At 42.3% G+C, this 15,753-nt stretch overlaps 1 protein-coding gene across 1 annotated transcript in view; it reads left to right on the plus strand.

Moving 5' to 3' along the window:
* PHC3 (polyhomeotic homolog 3) overlaps positions 1 to 15,753 on the plus strand; it is a 374,591-nt gene that overhangs the window by 96,717 nt on the left and 262,121 nt on the right. Inside the window, exon 5 of the mRNA XM_069213181.1 lies at positions 13,523 to 13,681. Within this exon, the coding sequence (XP_069069282.1) occupies positions 13,523 to 13,681 (159 nt within the window). The remainder of the gene's footprint in view (positions 1 to 13,522; positions 13,682 to 15,753) is intronic.

Here is a 15,753-nt window from a genome sequence, read left to right on the forward strand (position 1 = left end):
AGCGTAAGCTAACTTAGCCGCTGGGGATTGGTACAATGACCGTACCCATTTAGAGAATCGCGCACGTATCCCGCATACTCTCATAGTAGCCCCTAGGTAGACCCAGGCGACCCCATCAATTTTTGTTATCAGTGTCCAATAGGGCAATTGCTAACTTGATCCCCACTTTTCTCAGCAATGTCAAATGCTGCAACAGTAGTGTTTATATGACTAATCAGGTGCTGGCTGGGAACAAAGCCATGTTGTTGCACAGAAGCTATCTGGGATGGTTCGGGGCCGAGCGGTTGGCTAGTACCATGGCAAAAACCTTAGCATCAGCATTAATGAGTGATATAGGATGGTACAAACCCATCTCTTCTGGCGGTTTGCCCTTGGTCATATTCCAGGAATTCGCGACCTTGCCAGTCTCATCAGTATAACGTACAACTCCTAGAAAGGGGGGGAATAGAATGCTTTTAAAAGTTTTATAAAATTCCAGTGGGATACAATCCTTCCCAGCCGCCTTCCGAGAGGGTAGCACAACAAGGGTGTCTTCCAACTCCCCCTTTGAAATATCTACTTGTAGGGATGCTGCCTGTTGAACATCCAATTTTGGTAGCCTGCTACACTCAATATAAATTCTAGGTTCTTGCATGGGTGGAACCTGAGGTTGGATATATATGTCGCATAGAACAACAAAAATTGTGTGGCAATGGATTGAAGGGGAGTGTAAATGACTCCATCCAAGCCGATAATGCACTCGATCATCCCGCCGGCTCTTTTATGGGCAGTCTAATGGGCCAGTATGCGACCAACCTGCTCCCCATACTCATATTGCACAGCTTTATTTTTAGCGTAGCTGGCCACCATCTTATCCTTTAGGCCTTGGCTGAGCTAAGATCAAGTTCTAAAAAGCCAAGCATAAAGGTTTGGCTCATCTGGATTACCCATCTTAATTGCCATTGCATGTGCTGTTTCAAGTAGCCTTATGTCTTGAACAAGCTGGCTATCCTGATGCCGCTTATAACCTTATTAGACTTATAGATATATTGCATAGTAAGACTTCTAATAAAGTCCTTTGTTGCATCCCAGACTAATAAAGGGGAAGCACTGCCCAAGTTTACTAGAAAAAAACCTTAAGGGACTTAGACACCACCGGACAAAATCCTGGATTCCTCAACTGGTACCTAGTAAATGAAAATGGACGAGATTGCACCCTAATACTGGATATTTTAACAGCAAGAGAGATAGGGTTATGGTCAGATGGAACCTTAATATATATCTTCATACCCACATTCCCCAAAAGCCCCCTTTTTATATATATCATATCAATCCGGGAATAATGTCTGTGCTGTGAAGAATAAAAGGTGTAACCTGGCTCAGTGGGAAATAAAGCTCTACAAACATCGATAAGCCCATGTATTCGGGTCAATTCATGTATAGCTCCCCGGGTTTTAACCATGCGCCATAAAGCAGAATGATTGATAGAATCTAAAGAATAGTCCATGACTCAATTAAAATCTCCCATTATAATCATCTCTCCCGGCCACTCCAATAATACCATGCCAAGTGAGTTGATCACTGCCAGATCGTCCATAAATTCCTTAAACCACAAATTGTATCACAGAAATTATAAGCTGGGCCACTGCTCATCGACTCCTATGGTCTGAGGCAGACTAAAAGCCTTATATTCTAGATTTTTGGCTGACAGGATGGCCACACCCGAAAGGATATGGTCTGTGAGGTAGTATAACCACTGTATATCTCGAATGTCTGAGTAAATGCGATCCTTAGACGCCAGGTGTATTTCAGTTAATGCTGTTATTTGCGGCCCGTGCATCCTGATCTCTTTATAAACCAGTTGCTGTTTATTTGCCGAGTTCAGCGTGACACATTCCAGACATTACATTCAACTTAACCATTATTGTCTAACACAAATCCTCCCCGAGATTCCCTCCCATCTTACATTGAACCATCAAAGGGCAAATGTTACGCTGGCTATTTCTTATTCCAACACCGTTGATTATTCTGGCTCATTCAACCCTTTTAGCCCCCACCTGCTGTGCATGTTCTCCGCAAGCTTTGTAAGTGGACCCAGCAACCACCTCCACCCCCATCCCCACCTGCCCCACCTCCCTGTTCCTAGCAAGGGGAATCTACCCCCAACCTCCAGCTATTGATGGCTGAACAGCCCAAAGAGCCTGCCCCTCCAAGCCACCCTAACACCTTGAACCTCACCGGGCAGCCCGGCAAACTGAACTTACATCACAAAAAAAAGAGAACTAAATAGGGAAAGAGGGATAGTAACAGAGTATTGGGATGATTACCCTCCTCAACCTCAAAAAAGGAAAAAAAACATGCTGAATGATTTTGCTGCTGACTTAAGATTGCTAAGGGTCAGCATAGCTTCCTACTCTGAAAAGCAGATCTGGGACCGCCCCATTATGGATGACTGTAAGTCTGGCTGGCTCCTGCATACCTGTGCACCCAAGGTTTGAGAGGGTGTATTAGTTGGCCCAGTCTTCATCTTTTTTCCATTGTCACCCTACATAAATGTGACTGGAGAAAAAGCTGAATACCATTCACTGTGACAGGCATGGTAGGGCTCATTTTCCCAGTGATCGCCTGCTGCAGCAAGAAGTTACGTATAAAAACTAGCATAGGGCTAGAGTACTCCTTGCATAGTTTGGAAAGGGATTTGCTTTTATCACGACTGATGGGTAATCAGTGTGCCCAATGCACTTGCGAATTCCAGTCCCAGTCTGCCAATTGTGGTCATGCTTTCCCGAACAGTTGTACTATGTATAACTGATTTACCTTGCAGATAGTGTTGCAGAGCCTCTGCCCGCTGGATTTGCAGTAACTGCAAAATTGACCGGAAGGTGGATCCCTGGGAGCCACTAACATCTGTAGAACCAATCTTTACTCCCGGGTAGGCAGAGAAACGGAGTGATCAATGCCAGAGGGGGAACGGTCTTCAAGATTACTACCTGAGAGTAAAGCACACTCAGAAGAAGACAGAGTCTCTGTTGATGCCTCTGTGAGGTGTTGCCTACCCCCTGTCTCCAAAGAAGGCATGCCAGGATTAACCAGGGGGTAGTGTGAGGAGACGATATCGTTTTTATTCTATTTTTAGCTTTGCCCACTAAAGTTGCCCAGCTTTGTAATGGGCTGGATTTGGTTTTGCTTTGTTCAAGGTCTCTGTTGATGCTGTAGTGCCTAAAGTATTGCCAGGAGGTAATATAGTCTTGCCCTATATATGTGTGTTGTTCTGCAAATACATGAGAGCCCAACTTCATTAGCAAGACCAAGAGAAGCCCTCCCCTCCCCCCCCCCCCCCCCCCCAATCTGGCACTGGTCTGTTGGCAAAGTACCCCTCCCAGTGTCACCCCCATTTAAATGAATGTCCATAGTACTCACTGGGCTCTCAAGTCACAGGATGGTCTGCCATGCGCTTTTCTAGAGTGTGATCTGAAGTCAGGATAGCTGCTGATGTTTCATTAAATTGCCCTCCTTCATCAATGCTGGGAAAGACAGCCGGGCCGATTTATCACTGAAAACAAGGTGAAGAACTGCTACTTTGTGGCTGAGACAGCTGGGCTAATGCATCATTGTCTTTGAATGTGAAGAAAGGCGAACTGCAATTTTGTTGCTCTGTAGAATCACCAGCCACTGCCCCCCTTTCAGTCACTGCCGGGATGAAACCTCTGCAACAATGTTACACTGTGGAGAGGGCAGGGGGCGAGGCCGGTCTTGTGATCGGAGCTAACCCCATCAATGCGTTAACCAGAGAGTCCTCTCTCCCTGCCTCTGGCTCCTCTGGTCGTTCAGACAGCAGACTGACGGTGGCACCCAGCCCCAGTAATTTAAGGATCAGGCTCCCCACATTAGAAATGCCAGAAACCCGAGGCTCCATTGTTGTAAGTTGTTTGGACCGTGGTGCGACTCTCCGCCATAATGGCCCCGCTGGCTGCTAGCCAGGTATGTGCTGCAGTAGAAACACCATATTGCCCGACCACAGCCGTTGTCTGAGTCTCATGGCTACAGAAAATGAAGGGCCCCACCGATTCAGGAGCCACAGCCACCACAAAGACCACAATTACACCAGCACGTCGCCAGAGGATGCAAGCTGGCAGTCCAATCTCCTGCTGACTTTTGCCGGGCAAACCACAGAGGTTCAAGGCACGATTTGGAAGACACTGGGAGAGCTGTGCTCCACGGTGGAATCAACCCACTGTCTTTCCACATGCCCTGCCCCCTATTATCTCCTGTCTATAAATTTGCTATTCCGTCTTGTATTTAAAAGGGAACGTCCATTCGAGGAGGTGGCTCAGGCAAGGTGAATTAAGATTTACAGTGTAACTGATCCTAAATAAAGTCTGAGAAGGAACTTCATAGCTGTAATCACCCCTACATTTGGATGTAAGCATTGTGCTTATAGAGGGCCAGCTGCCATAAGATCCAAAGAAACACTCCTGCTGTTATTGAGAAGAAAAGACTGGCAAGGTTATTATGGAATATTGTGAAGAACATCAGAGAGTGCCTTTTTCAGAAGGAGCATAAAGATTGAACCAGAGTCTTTTGAGCATTTTTATTTTTTCACTGGCAACACTTGCAGAAAAATATCCCATTGATACTTTCTGATAATGATTTGCTAAAATGGTGATGCTTACTGATTTCTTTTTTTTTAGTGATCTCTTATGTTTCTTTAAACATATTTAATATTTTTTTTTTTAAATAAAAAAAGCATGTTTTTCTGTCATTCTGTACCTTTGACGCATACATATGAAAGTGGTACATAAAAGTAGAATGCAGTATGGGGCCTGGAAAGTGATAATGTACAAAGAAAATATGTTTTTACCGTGTTTGCCCTGTTCAAAAATTAAGTGAGAGCTAGAAATACTTGATCTATTTCTTAAACATGTCTAACCCACCAGGGGTTTGTATATGGGGCTGCAAGCTTGTTTTTAAAGGTCACTTAAAAAAGCAGGTTATACCGTATGTATGTTTGTAGCTACACTTTCCTAGTATGTAGCAAATGAATAATGATTCTATTGCTAATTATTAGACAATACAGGGAATACACTAGAAGTAAACAAAAAAAGGTATTCCCATCACAGTGATAGACAAGTAGCACATCACAAAAATGTGTAAAAGCCATATCCTGCATCCGAGGGCGCAGACAAGAGTTAATTGCAAGAATTACATTTGCATGATAAATTATACCTGAAAATAAAATTATGACAATGATAAATCTTGATCTCATAGTCCTCCTCAGAATATTCATTCACAAGCCTGAATAAATGAACATATGCATACAAAACATCACAAAAAAGTGAAAACAAATTAATAAAAAGTATAAACAGAGTATACTGTTTTGCACTTCTTGTACGGTTGTAAAGATTTAGAGGTCATAGAGGCATTAGTTTACTTTACCACACAATGGGGAAGGTTCACAGTGAGGGACATTTCAGACACAGACAAAATGGTGAAGGGTAGCATCCTTTCGGAGCAGTTGTTTCACTTTCACTGTGCCTCTGCGACTGAATGTACATTAGTGGAGAGAGAGCATAGAAAATATCTATCTGTTGATATGGGGATGGGTGGGAGAGACTCATAACATGTTCTTTGTGTGTAAAACCCATGGATCACTATGTGTGCTAGAGAGAATGAAGGTCTTTGAGGACAGGTTGGACAATGTTAATGATTGCTTAAAGGAGATCAAAAGTATAGTTTCCCAACCTAGAACAGGATGAATAAATTGAAACTCACAGAACAGTAGTTAGAGGGAACCTCATCTGAATCCTCCACGTTTAAGACCTGCACTCATGGTGCCATTTCTTTCCTCCAAGACCAGACAAGAAAACCTGAGACTTTCCAACATCCTCAGGATTCTTGGGTGGCTACATGCTGAGGACAAATCTGATCTGCAGGTGGCGATGGAAGCTATTCTGTAGCAGGATGACCTAACTAACTCACAAGAGGGGTTTTTGATGAAGTGGAAGATGTTGAGGTTGATGACTCCGAGTGCCAAGAGGTCTACAAGTAACACACGGACAGCTCTTGTGACCATCTGAGAGAATAACATTTGTTGAATTAGTATCCGAGCAACTGCTTCAAAAGAGCATCAGTTTTTATTATTCCTTGGCCTTACACCCATGATGTCCACAGAAAGGCAGCAGATGCACGATTTATCTAGTGAGGCTCTGTGATGACAGGCTTCCACTTATGTTTTATTTTCTGCTAGGATGAAAGTGTTTGAGGGCAATACATTTTTCGAGTTCAACCAGTTTGAGGCTGCAATAACATGTTTGAATTTGTTGGGCCTACCGATTGGCAAGACCTGACTGTGGAAAGCCTTTTGTCCGCATGCAGAGTGCAGATCCAAAATAAGTTGACTAAACCGAATGACGATTTAAGGAACTTAAGTGACTGCAGTACACTGTTTTTTTTCCTCGTGATAACAGGTTTGGGACATGTATGTTTATAGGTTGGAGTTTGATGTTAGAATGAGGACGCCCTCCAGCATTCTAACCTAGAGGGCACAAAAGGATTATGGCCTTCCTTTTTTATTTTCTCTCCTTTTAATCTCCCTCAACTTCTGGTGCTACCATCCATTGGTTTACAGTATGTGTAAATGTTATATACTTGGGCTACATGCATCTCGTGGAAGACTTTGAGACTCTTTGTCCATCCCCTTTCAGTATGAAGAACTACCTACCTCATTCATTTTGATGTAGGCCTCTTCTGTGGGGCATTTTTTCCCTTAATGCTCAACCCATTTATTCCCCTTACTTAATTTAACATGAAGTTAAAAGCGATACATGACTGGTGCAGAGCCAGCTAGGCCTTTTATTCCACTGCGCTTTTCACTGGTGGTTTGGTGCCTTTGGAGGCTGGGTGTGGAAGCCCAGGGCCTCTCCCAGTGACTCTAGGACTTTCCCAACTCCCTGAGGTAAATTGCAGCAGGCACAGAAGCTTCAATAGAAACAAAAAGATAGAAGGGAGGAAGGATAGAGCGAAAGTGATCAGAGAGAGATGAGAAAAGGAAAGCAAGAGAATTAATGTATTGAAAGATAGAGATTGTGTCAGGAGATGATGGAAGCTGGGGTGTTTTGAAAATTTTTGCTCAAAGCTACTGTTGGCCCCCTGAGTCTGGATCTGCACTAGTGCGCTAGCGTACCCTACCCCACGTGCATCACTGTCCTGCTCAGGGAGCTGCTTGAGGTCTTCCTTGGAAAGTATGCTGATAGAGGGGGATTTCCTTTGATGTTCAGCCACTGAACATCTAAGTCTACTCCCTTTTAAGAGGCTCTCATCTTCTGGAGCCCTCTTTGTTTATTCTGTTCTCCACCTGTGTGCCCGTCAATAGACTGCTAGACTCCCACAGTGGTTGTGAGCGCCAGTTCAGCAGATTATGGTGGGTTTCATCCAGACAGAGTTCCCTTGGCACCAATTTTCTCTCTAATTATGTTTTTCTGTGTGAAGCAACATTATATTTTCTGGGGCACCTCTCTGCACTGTGTGCACGAGATTTGAAGAGCCACTAAATGAGTGACTGCGGTGAGTGAGCTGTCCTGTCTAAATGTGGTTGGTTGGCGTAGCCGTTGGCATAGGGGCTGAAGTGGCCTTGCCAAGATCATTATTATGAACAAATAGTATAATTGAAGTATCTTCTCTTCTACTTCTAACAGGGACCCAGTTGTACAGTGTGAGCAATAAAAGCCCTCACCTGACACTGTGGACACATTTTTTAACTTACCTAGTGTGCACAGTAGGCATAGATTTTATTAGAGTGCATGATTCTGTTTTATAAACTGACCAGTAGCGTGAGCCTTACTTTCTCTGAATGACTGTTTTCCTTTCAAACAAAGTAGTAGAATTACAAAAAATGGTGCTGAAGCAGAAAAAGGGACACATTTTCAGACAGTGACAACTGTCACCAGTGAGCATTTACACAGGCACCCAAACAGTGAAGCAGCATTGCTTTCATACGTGCCATTACCTAGGTTGAGCTTGTTGCGATTGTGAGTGAAGCTTGTATAGTAGCTTTGCACATTGAATACATTCTGTGTGAGGCTCATACTGCTTCAGACCATGTACTACCTGTCCTGTATATTGTGTACTGCAAGGGACACTTGCACTGAATTGTCTTGTGTTGTGCATGCAAAGGAACACTGCACAAGTTGCTGGTCAGCTACAGCTGTGTTTTGTAATGAAACCTGCAGTGTTGCTGGCTATATTGCTTGCACTTTGTTATTCTTGGAGCTTATCTAAATATTTTCTCCAGGCATATACCAAAACAATTGTCTTTGCCACTGCTTTATTTTGTGTTGAAGGACTGGGTAAAAGAGGTGGTGCCCGCTTAACTTGCCTAGCTGTGAGCGATGTACATGTCATAAGGAAAACTTACAGTAGGAAAACTGGAATCCAGTGTTGATATTTCATCCGATTGAAGTAAGCATACAGGGATTCGTAGGCCCATATGTATAGCAGGAATTGCAGGTCACCGCATGCCTAGTGCTATCGGCTGAAAACCATTGACTCACTGAAAGATGTTGTTCTAACCTATAGGAAATTCACATCCATGAACCTGCACTTCTTTTATTAATCTTATTTGTTTTATGGGTTTAATTTTGTTTGTTGGTCAGTGTGTTTGAGGTGCAAAACAAGCATCTGGCATTACCATTAGGTGTGGCTTTAAAAGAATGCTGTATGGTAACGCCAAACATTATGAGTAGATAGTATGGGAATGGAGATGCATTTGTGTGGTAGCAAAGAACTGTAGAATAATATTGTTTCAATCTAAATAGACAGTTGTACTATCAAGCCAGACCTAAAGATCAGTGTTGGTTAATGACTGCCATTCTGCCATCCGGGGTCCTGTCATAGAAAAGAATCATAAATTATCTAGTTATCTAAGACACATCAACAGCTTTACAATGCATTGAGTGTGCCCCTGAAAGTTCAAGCTCAGGCAGCTGGATAAATAAACAGAGTTATCACAGCTGTGTGGACGGTAAGCGTTTGTTTTAGAAGCACACATCTGCCCACTCAGAACATGTACTCCTTGCTCCCAGCGTGTAGGAGGAGCCTAAGTCCTGCTCTAGTAATGCCCTCATCATTGTCTGGCAACAGCTGTGCTATCAGCCCAGACTATAACGAAATAGTGAGCTCAAGGAAGTGATGATAAGGGGGGTAGACACACTAGTGGTCACAGAGCTCTCAAGTTTCACAGTTCCATGCACGAGTTGTTCATCCAGTTTAGGCTTTTCTTTAAATTCTGAGACTTGCAGGCCTCACTTAAAAATAGACATCACCAGGACTTCTATTGCCAGAATGCAAAAAAACAGAAAACTGACCTGTTGGAACTAAGTATGTCTGGAACTGGGAAAGTGTACAGTGCTGTTAATGTCAGCATCACTGAAAAAAACACCTTATTACACTACCAACTTAGCTTTAATTGACAGTGGATCTCAAACTTCAGAGTGTGTTTCTGCTAGACCTAGCTCTTTTGTAAATGATGAAAGAAAGTGTCACTCTCATTTCCAGTGCCCATCATTTGTTTACATGGAAAAGCTGGGTGGCAAGATTTGACAATAAAGGCAAGGGTGTGAAGTATTGGTCTTGTGATGTTGATAGTTTATTGTTATCATGCAATGAGTGAAATGGGGAGCAGGCCAGGGTCGGACTGGAACAATAAATAGGCCCGGGCACAAAAATAAAAGTGGCCCACATTAGCAAACCAGACCAGGTAACTAAAAAATGCCCCACATTTGCAAATTATGCCAGTTTTGAACTTGTAAAGACGCACTGTATGGGCATTGTGCAAGGTGTCAGAGACAGCATGCCTTTGTGTTTGCTGCAGTCAGTGCTTGTGGTAATATCAAGTAAATCAACAGTAGAAACCTGCCCACTTGGCCATAAAACTGGGCCACAAACTTCTAAAAATAACAGCCCACACACCGGTCTGTCAGAGTAACCCATCATCCACTACCTAAATGCTCTGTAGGCCAGTCCGATTCTGGAGTAGGCTTAAAGCCTTTGAAACAGCACTCCACTGGTGTTATTTTAATGGTCAATCTTTACACTGAAAGTGATAATGGGAAGGTGATAATTGCTCTCTTTGTTTTCCTTGTGTGCATGATCTCAGCTACTGTGCATGCGGCATAAAAGCAGTGGCTGAGCGAAAATCGAGCTTGGCATTGTCAATTTCTCTTAAGTACTGCCTTGATGTTTTGCTGTTGAGCCAACCACATAGAGACCACCTGTTCACTGTGTGACTCTAAAGCTAGCAAAACCTTGTTCCACTGAGATGGGAAAGTGGACCCAGCATGCCTGTTTCTGCTTTATTCCAGTGACCATGTCTTTTCACAGGCAGTGTTCTTAGCACATCTGCTAGGACCAGCACCTCAATTGGCACTGTCAGGACCTCTTATGATTCTTTGTCCTCATCTAGAAGGGCAATTCTCCAGAAATGCTTAGTGAAAGATCCTTCACTGACTGGCCTCCACCAAGGTCTTTCATTTCCAGATGTGTCCTAGTCCAACAGTGGTCTTGGTAGCTGAAAAGAGAGATACGGGCTCTAGGTCGCCAAAGATCTCTGCACCCTTTTCTGCAGGTGCACTTCACCCTGATCTTCTGCCATGTTGTGCCCAAACTGTTGTATGTCCTCCTGTTTTTTTCTAGTCTGCAGTGGGGTACAGGTGGAGCATAACTTCAAGCACACCCTCCTAGGTCTCCTGACCAACTTTCACGGTAGCTGCCTGATGAATTTCAGTGGGGTCCTGCAGGCCATCTGCAGCACTCAAGTGCTGTATAAATCAATTGGTACCTCATACATCATGCATTTGGATGCTAACTGCTGCCACAGATCCAAATGCTCTCTGTGACTGAGTCTCCTTTTCCCAAGTCATTTGAGACCTGTCCCAATTTCTGATCACTTCCAGGAGGCCATTTCTCACATTCATTGTTGCGTTTGACCTTAGAGGACCCAGTCCAGTTGTCCTGTCCTGCATTTGCTACAGGACTTCCCATCACCACTAAAGGGTGACACCATATTAATTGGAGGCTTTTTGTTCTTGGCAGCTGTTCTGTCATTGTAGCAGGGTGATCACGAAAGGTGCTGTGATCTAACCACCAGCATCTCAAAAACCCAGGAGAGAGTCAATTTGGGCCCTATTTGTGCACAGACGATTTTGACCCTGGGTGTGACAGGGAAGTTAACTGGGACACATGCTGTGTTTAATAGCTGGGATGTAGCTGCAGGATTGAGTGCCCACCACCAAGACACACACAGCTATGCACCGTCTTTGTTTACTTTTTTATCATATAGATTTGTCTGTACATACAAACCTGCTGGAGTGGTGTCACCCCATCATTGTCTGTGTCTTCTCAGCAAGATGACCAGGACATGACAAAAGAAGGTCTTTGGGGCCTGTCTCAAGGTCCAAAGCAGACAGTGTGAAACATAAGTTCACTTGTCTCTGGTGTTTGTGCTGTACAGAAGAATGACTTGGAAAGCTGACAATACTCCAGTGGTGGATGTTGATTATGAGATGTATGAAAGCTGTCAGATGCAGATGTGGGCTTTAGGAGGAGAACTCAGTCAAATGAAGGACTTTTTGACAATTTGTAAGACATGGGTTGCTAAGCAATCTGTTGTTCCCTGGTGATAATAGGTCTCATCGAATCTGTCTGTAGGAAGGAGTTGTCTACAGAATTACTAGTACACAGCTGACTTTGGTACATTGCAAGGCTAATAGAAGCAGGAAACACTCTCCGTGCCCTCCATGCAATAATAGGTAGTTGCATTTTAATACTGTTAAGTGGGGTGGGCTGGATTCATGGGCCCAGATATGTATTGATTAATAAACTATAGCATAGATGTCTTTTGAGTGTCATTCTCTGTTGAATATTTTGCAGTCTGCAGATAACTGTGCTGTGGGAAAAAGAAGAGGTTACTCATGGGTTTATGATTACTGTAGTAATTTGTCTTCCATTGCTGCTTCAATTTAATACAAACATAATTTATACCTTATCTGTTAAGGGGGTCTAGCAAAATGCCAGCATTCATGTTCTGCAAAGTGGCAGTTTTTAGAGGCAAACCAGAGCTTGTAGGCTTTATAAATAAAGCATAGTCAAAGGGTGAAACTAACTCAAATGCTCAAGTGATCACAATAGAACAAAGAAAATAAATGCCTTAAAGATAAAAAAAAAAAGGATTTTGGAAATAGAAAAGGAACAAAGAGAAATCGGGTAGGTACTTGATTGTTTGGCTAAAATGAACATGCACGCACACTCAATGAAAGCAATAATGTGTTTTATCTGCCCATCTCTTTTCTACCCAGAATTCCTATGAACAGTCTTCTTTGCTGATTCTACGGGGTAGACTTGCAGAAACAAGTCATTCCATATACAAGACCCTAACACCATCTGTATGCCCCTCCCTGGATCCTACTTAAGTGCCCATATGATGTAGTTTAACATAGAACCCAGGAATGAAGATTCCCTTGCTCTTCAAAAATCAATTTGAGGCATTCTCACAGCTGCAAAGCTTCCCCTTTCTATCTCTTCAGAGGATACCCTGATTAGGACACCGTTAGTCAGGAGAGATGGACGGGAAGTGCTGATGAGTTCAATAGCCATTACTAGATCCTACTCAGTGAACCACCACTCAAAGGAGACTGGGAGAAATAATCTCAGAGGCTCAGATAGGTAAAGGGTTGGCCAAATGGACCAAAACATTAGCGTAATGTTGCACGCTCACCCTGATAGATTGATTCTTCTCGAGTCATTAGATTCATAGTTATTCTACAACCTAGGTCATTATCATTCAGGAGACATCTCACTGTTAGTTCCTTCCTCTCCTGATTTTCAGTAGCAGTATTCAGGTAGAATTTGCAAAGTCTGTCTTGCCCTTCACTAGTAATTTAAGCTTTTAGCAACATCTTAACATATTCTTCTTTTGAAACTTTTTCCCTAAGGCATTACTTTCATTACCATAGTCAGAGTGGCTTAACCCTACAATGTGCAGTAGGATTATTAATTGGAAGATGGGTTCTTCGTTCATTCCTTCCGAAAAATCTACAAAGGCTAGGTAGGATTGATGACACAGCCTTTCTCTGGAGTTCAGGGTTCTTAGTGTGCTGTTAAGAAGATGCTTGAAGTGAGCCTTGTGGTTCTCTAGATTAGTAGAAATGCTTCTTCTTTCTATTTGTCTGGGTTCCATAAAATGAGAACAGCCACCATGAAGCCAAATCAAGATACCAGCAGTCCGTTGCAAGAGTATACATACTCAAAATGTCTCTAGAAAGATTCACTAACTTCACGCCTAACCTTCGAAACTGGTTGAGTCCTGATCCTGCCACTTCTCACCATCTCTTTTTAAGATCCCAAGTCTGTTAGCTTTCACTTTGCCTGCTTCTGCCCTTCTCCCACCAGGATCCTTTTGAAGCTGGTCAGAAGTGTTATGTTTTCTTTATTTCATAATGAATAATGCCAGAATGAAGGTTATGTTGATACAATATATTTTCATTCTTAGATGAATTTGTCCACGTCTCCTACACCCGCACAGTTAATAAGCCGCTCACAGGTCTCCAGCACAGCCAGTAGCAGCATTACTCAACAGACAATGTTGCTAGGGAGTACCTCCCCAACCTTGACTGCAAGCCAAGCACAAATGTATCTTCGAGCACAAATGGTAAGGATCCCAGGCTTCTGTTTCCATTCAAAATGTTTAGACTGTTTTTTACTGTTATATGCTACCTGGTGTTGCGCAGCACTCCGCAGTTTTAACTTTGCTTTTAAAATTTATATCAAAGTGCCTGTGGAAATATTGAAAGAAAAGTGTGTGTTGGTTAGCTGGTGATCACATATCGGCCTACCTGAAATCATACCAATACTGCCATGTTTTATAGATTTAGAGCTTGTGAACACATCTCGGGCTAGTCACAAGGATACATTTAAGTGAGAGTAAATCTAAGTATGTAGGCATACTCTTACACTTTGTAATACATTTGCTGTTATTGGATTATTCACCATTTATGAGTATAAATTTACTATAAAATATACAGCTCAGTGTCTCCTCACCGTGGAGGGTAACGTATGACTGTAAATTTATCATTTGTAACTTTTCATACGTAGGTGGAGATCTGAGGACACAATGGCATAGAGGACCATATGTTAATGTATAGGGGAAAGTTAAGTTGTTTGTTAACTTGAAACAGAAATTGAAAAGAATATTCTTCTGTTAAATATTAATATAAATAAATGTCAGATTTATGTAAAATGTAGAACACAATAAAAATGCTACATTACTATTAACTGAATTTTGAATTAAATATTTAGTTATTCCAAATATATTAACTTAAATGTATAATATTTTTTCAAAGATTTATTTGAAACGCACACCCAAAGTAACATGTTTATATTTGTGACTGAACAAAATATCTTATGACGCGCATCAGGATGTCCCTGCTCTTACTTAAGAAAAATGCATATCTCTTTCCATAATTATGCTACATTAAATAACTAAGTCTTCACCTGTTTTCTGAAATTGACTTCATTAGAAATGGAGCAAAATAAGAATGGCAGATCATTCCGTGATTTGGCTGACAGAAAAGTGAAAGATTGACCTCCTTTCATAGCTAGCCTAAACTATGGGAACTTTAGCAGCAGAGAGTGTGCATTAGAAGATCTGAGGGACGTAGAAGAAAAATAATTGGTAAATTTCTGGATGAAGTATTTAAAGGCTGTCGAATAAAAAGCTCTATGTGTCTTAACCAATGTTTTTAAAAGGAATTAATTTGCACCCTGGGAGCCAATGGAGTCTTGTAATATGTTGGGAAATAGCCTGGTAACAGGATTTGTCAGTTGAGCCTGACCAACACATTTTGTACAATCTGGAGACGATTGGTTAAGTAATGAGTGTAGCCAGGATAAGCGTTTGCATTGTCTAAACTGGCTGCTGTAAGCTCATGAACAATGATTTTACGGGTGTCTACCGGAGAATCTCTAATATCTTTTTCAAAGGTTGCAATAATGAAAAGCACATTGCAGTGACTGCCAGGGATGAAAGGAGAGGCTAGATTCAAATTTGACTCCCATATTTCTATGTGACGTGGTTTCTGCAAGAGGTACTCCTAATTCAGTCTGCCATCACTTATTAGATCAGATATCATGAGTTGCTCCAAAGATAAAAATGTCTGACTTATCAGAATTGAATTTGACCCACCTCCTTTTATCCAGTCGCAACTTTGGTTCGCCAAGCTTTGGAAGAGACTTGGGACACAACAGAGTTATTTTTGATAGAGAAAATAAGCGGTCATCATCAGCATATGAATGACATTGATACCAAATAGCTGGATGATTAATGCTAGTGGGCAGTATACACGTCAAACAAGTTAGGACTAAGGAGCGATCCCTGAAGAACCACCATATTTAAGTGTTTTTGTAGAAGAAAGGAAGGGAGGAAGAGATACTGTTTGACATTTTGCATCCTGGCACTACTGCAGCCATCTCAAGGCAATACCACGGACCCAATGCCTGCCTAAGAGTGAAAGATGGATTGCATGAGATAGTGTCAAATGCCACAGACAGGCAGTAATGTCTATGTCGCACCGCCCCTGGTCCAAACTGATCTTGATGGATTCCAGTACCTCTAGAAGATCTAGTATTTTCTAGGCCTAAATTCAGATTGAAAAGAATGGACAATGCTGTGTTGCTCAGAAAGGATGTGATAAAATTGAGGGGGTCCGCTGTAGATTTTTTTTT

This window comes from Pleurodeles waltl, chromosome 11 (assembly GCF_031143425.1).
Source record: "Pleurodeles waltl isolate 20211129_DDA chromosome 11, aPleWal1.hap1.20221129, whole genome shotgun sequence".
Lineage (NCBI taxonomy): Eukaryota > Metazoa > Chordata > Amphibia > Caudata > Salamandridae > Pleurodeles > Pleurodeles waltl.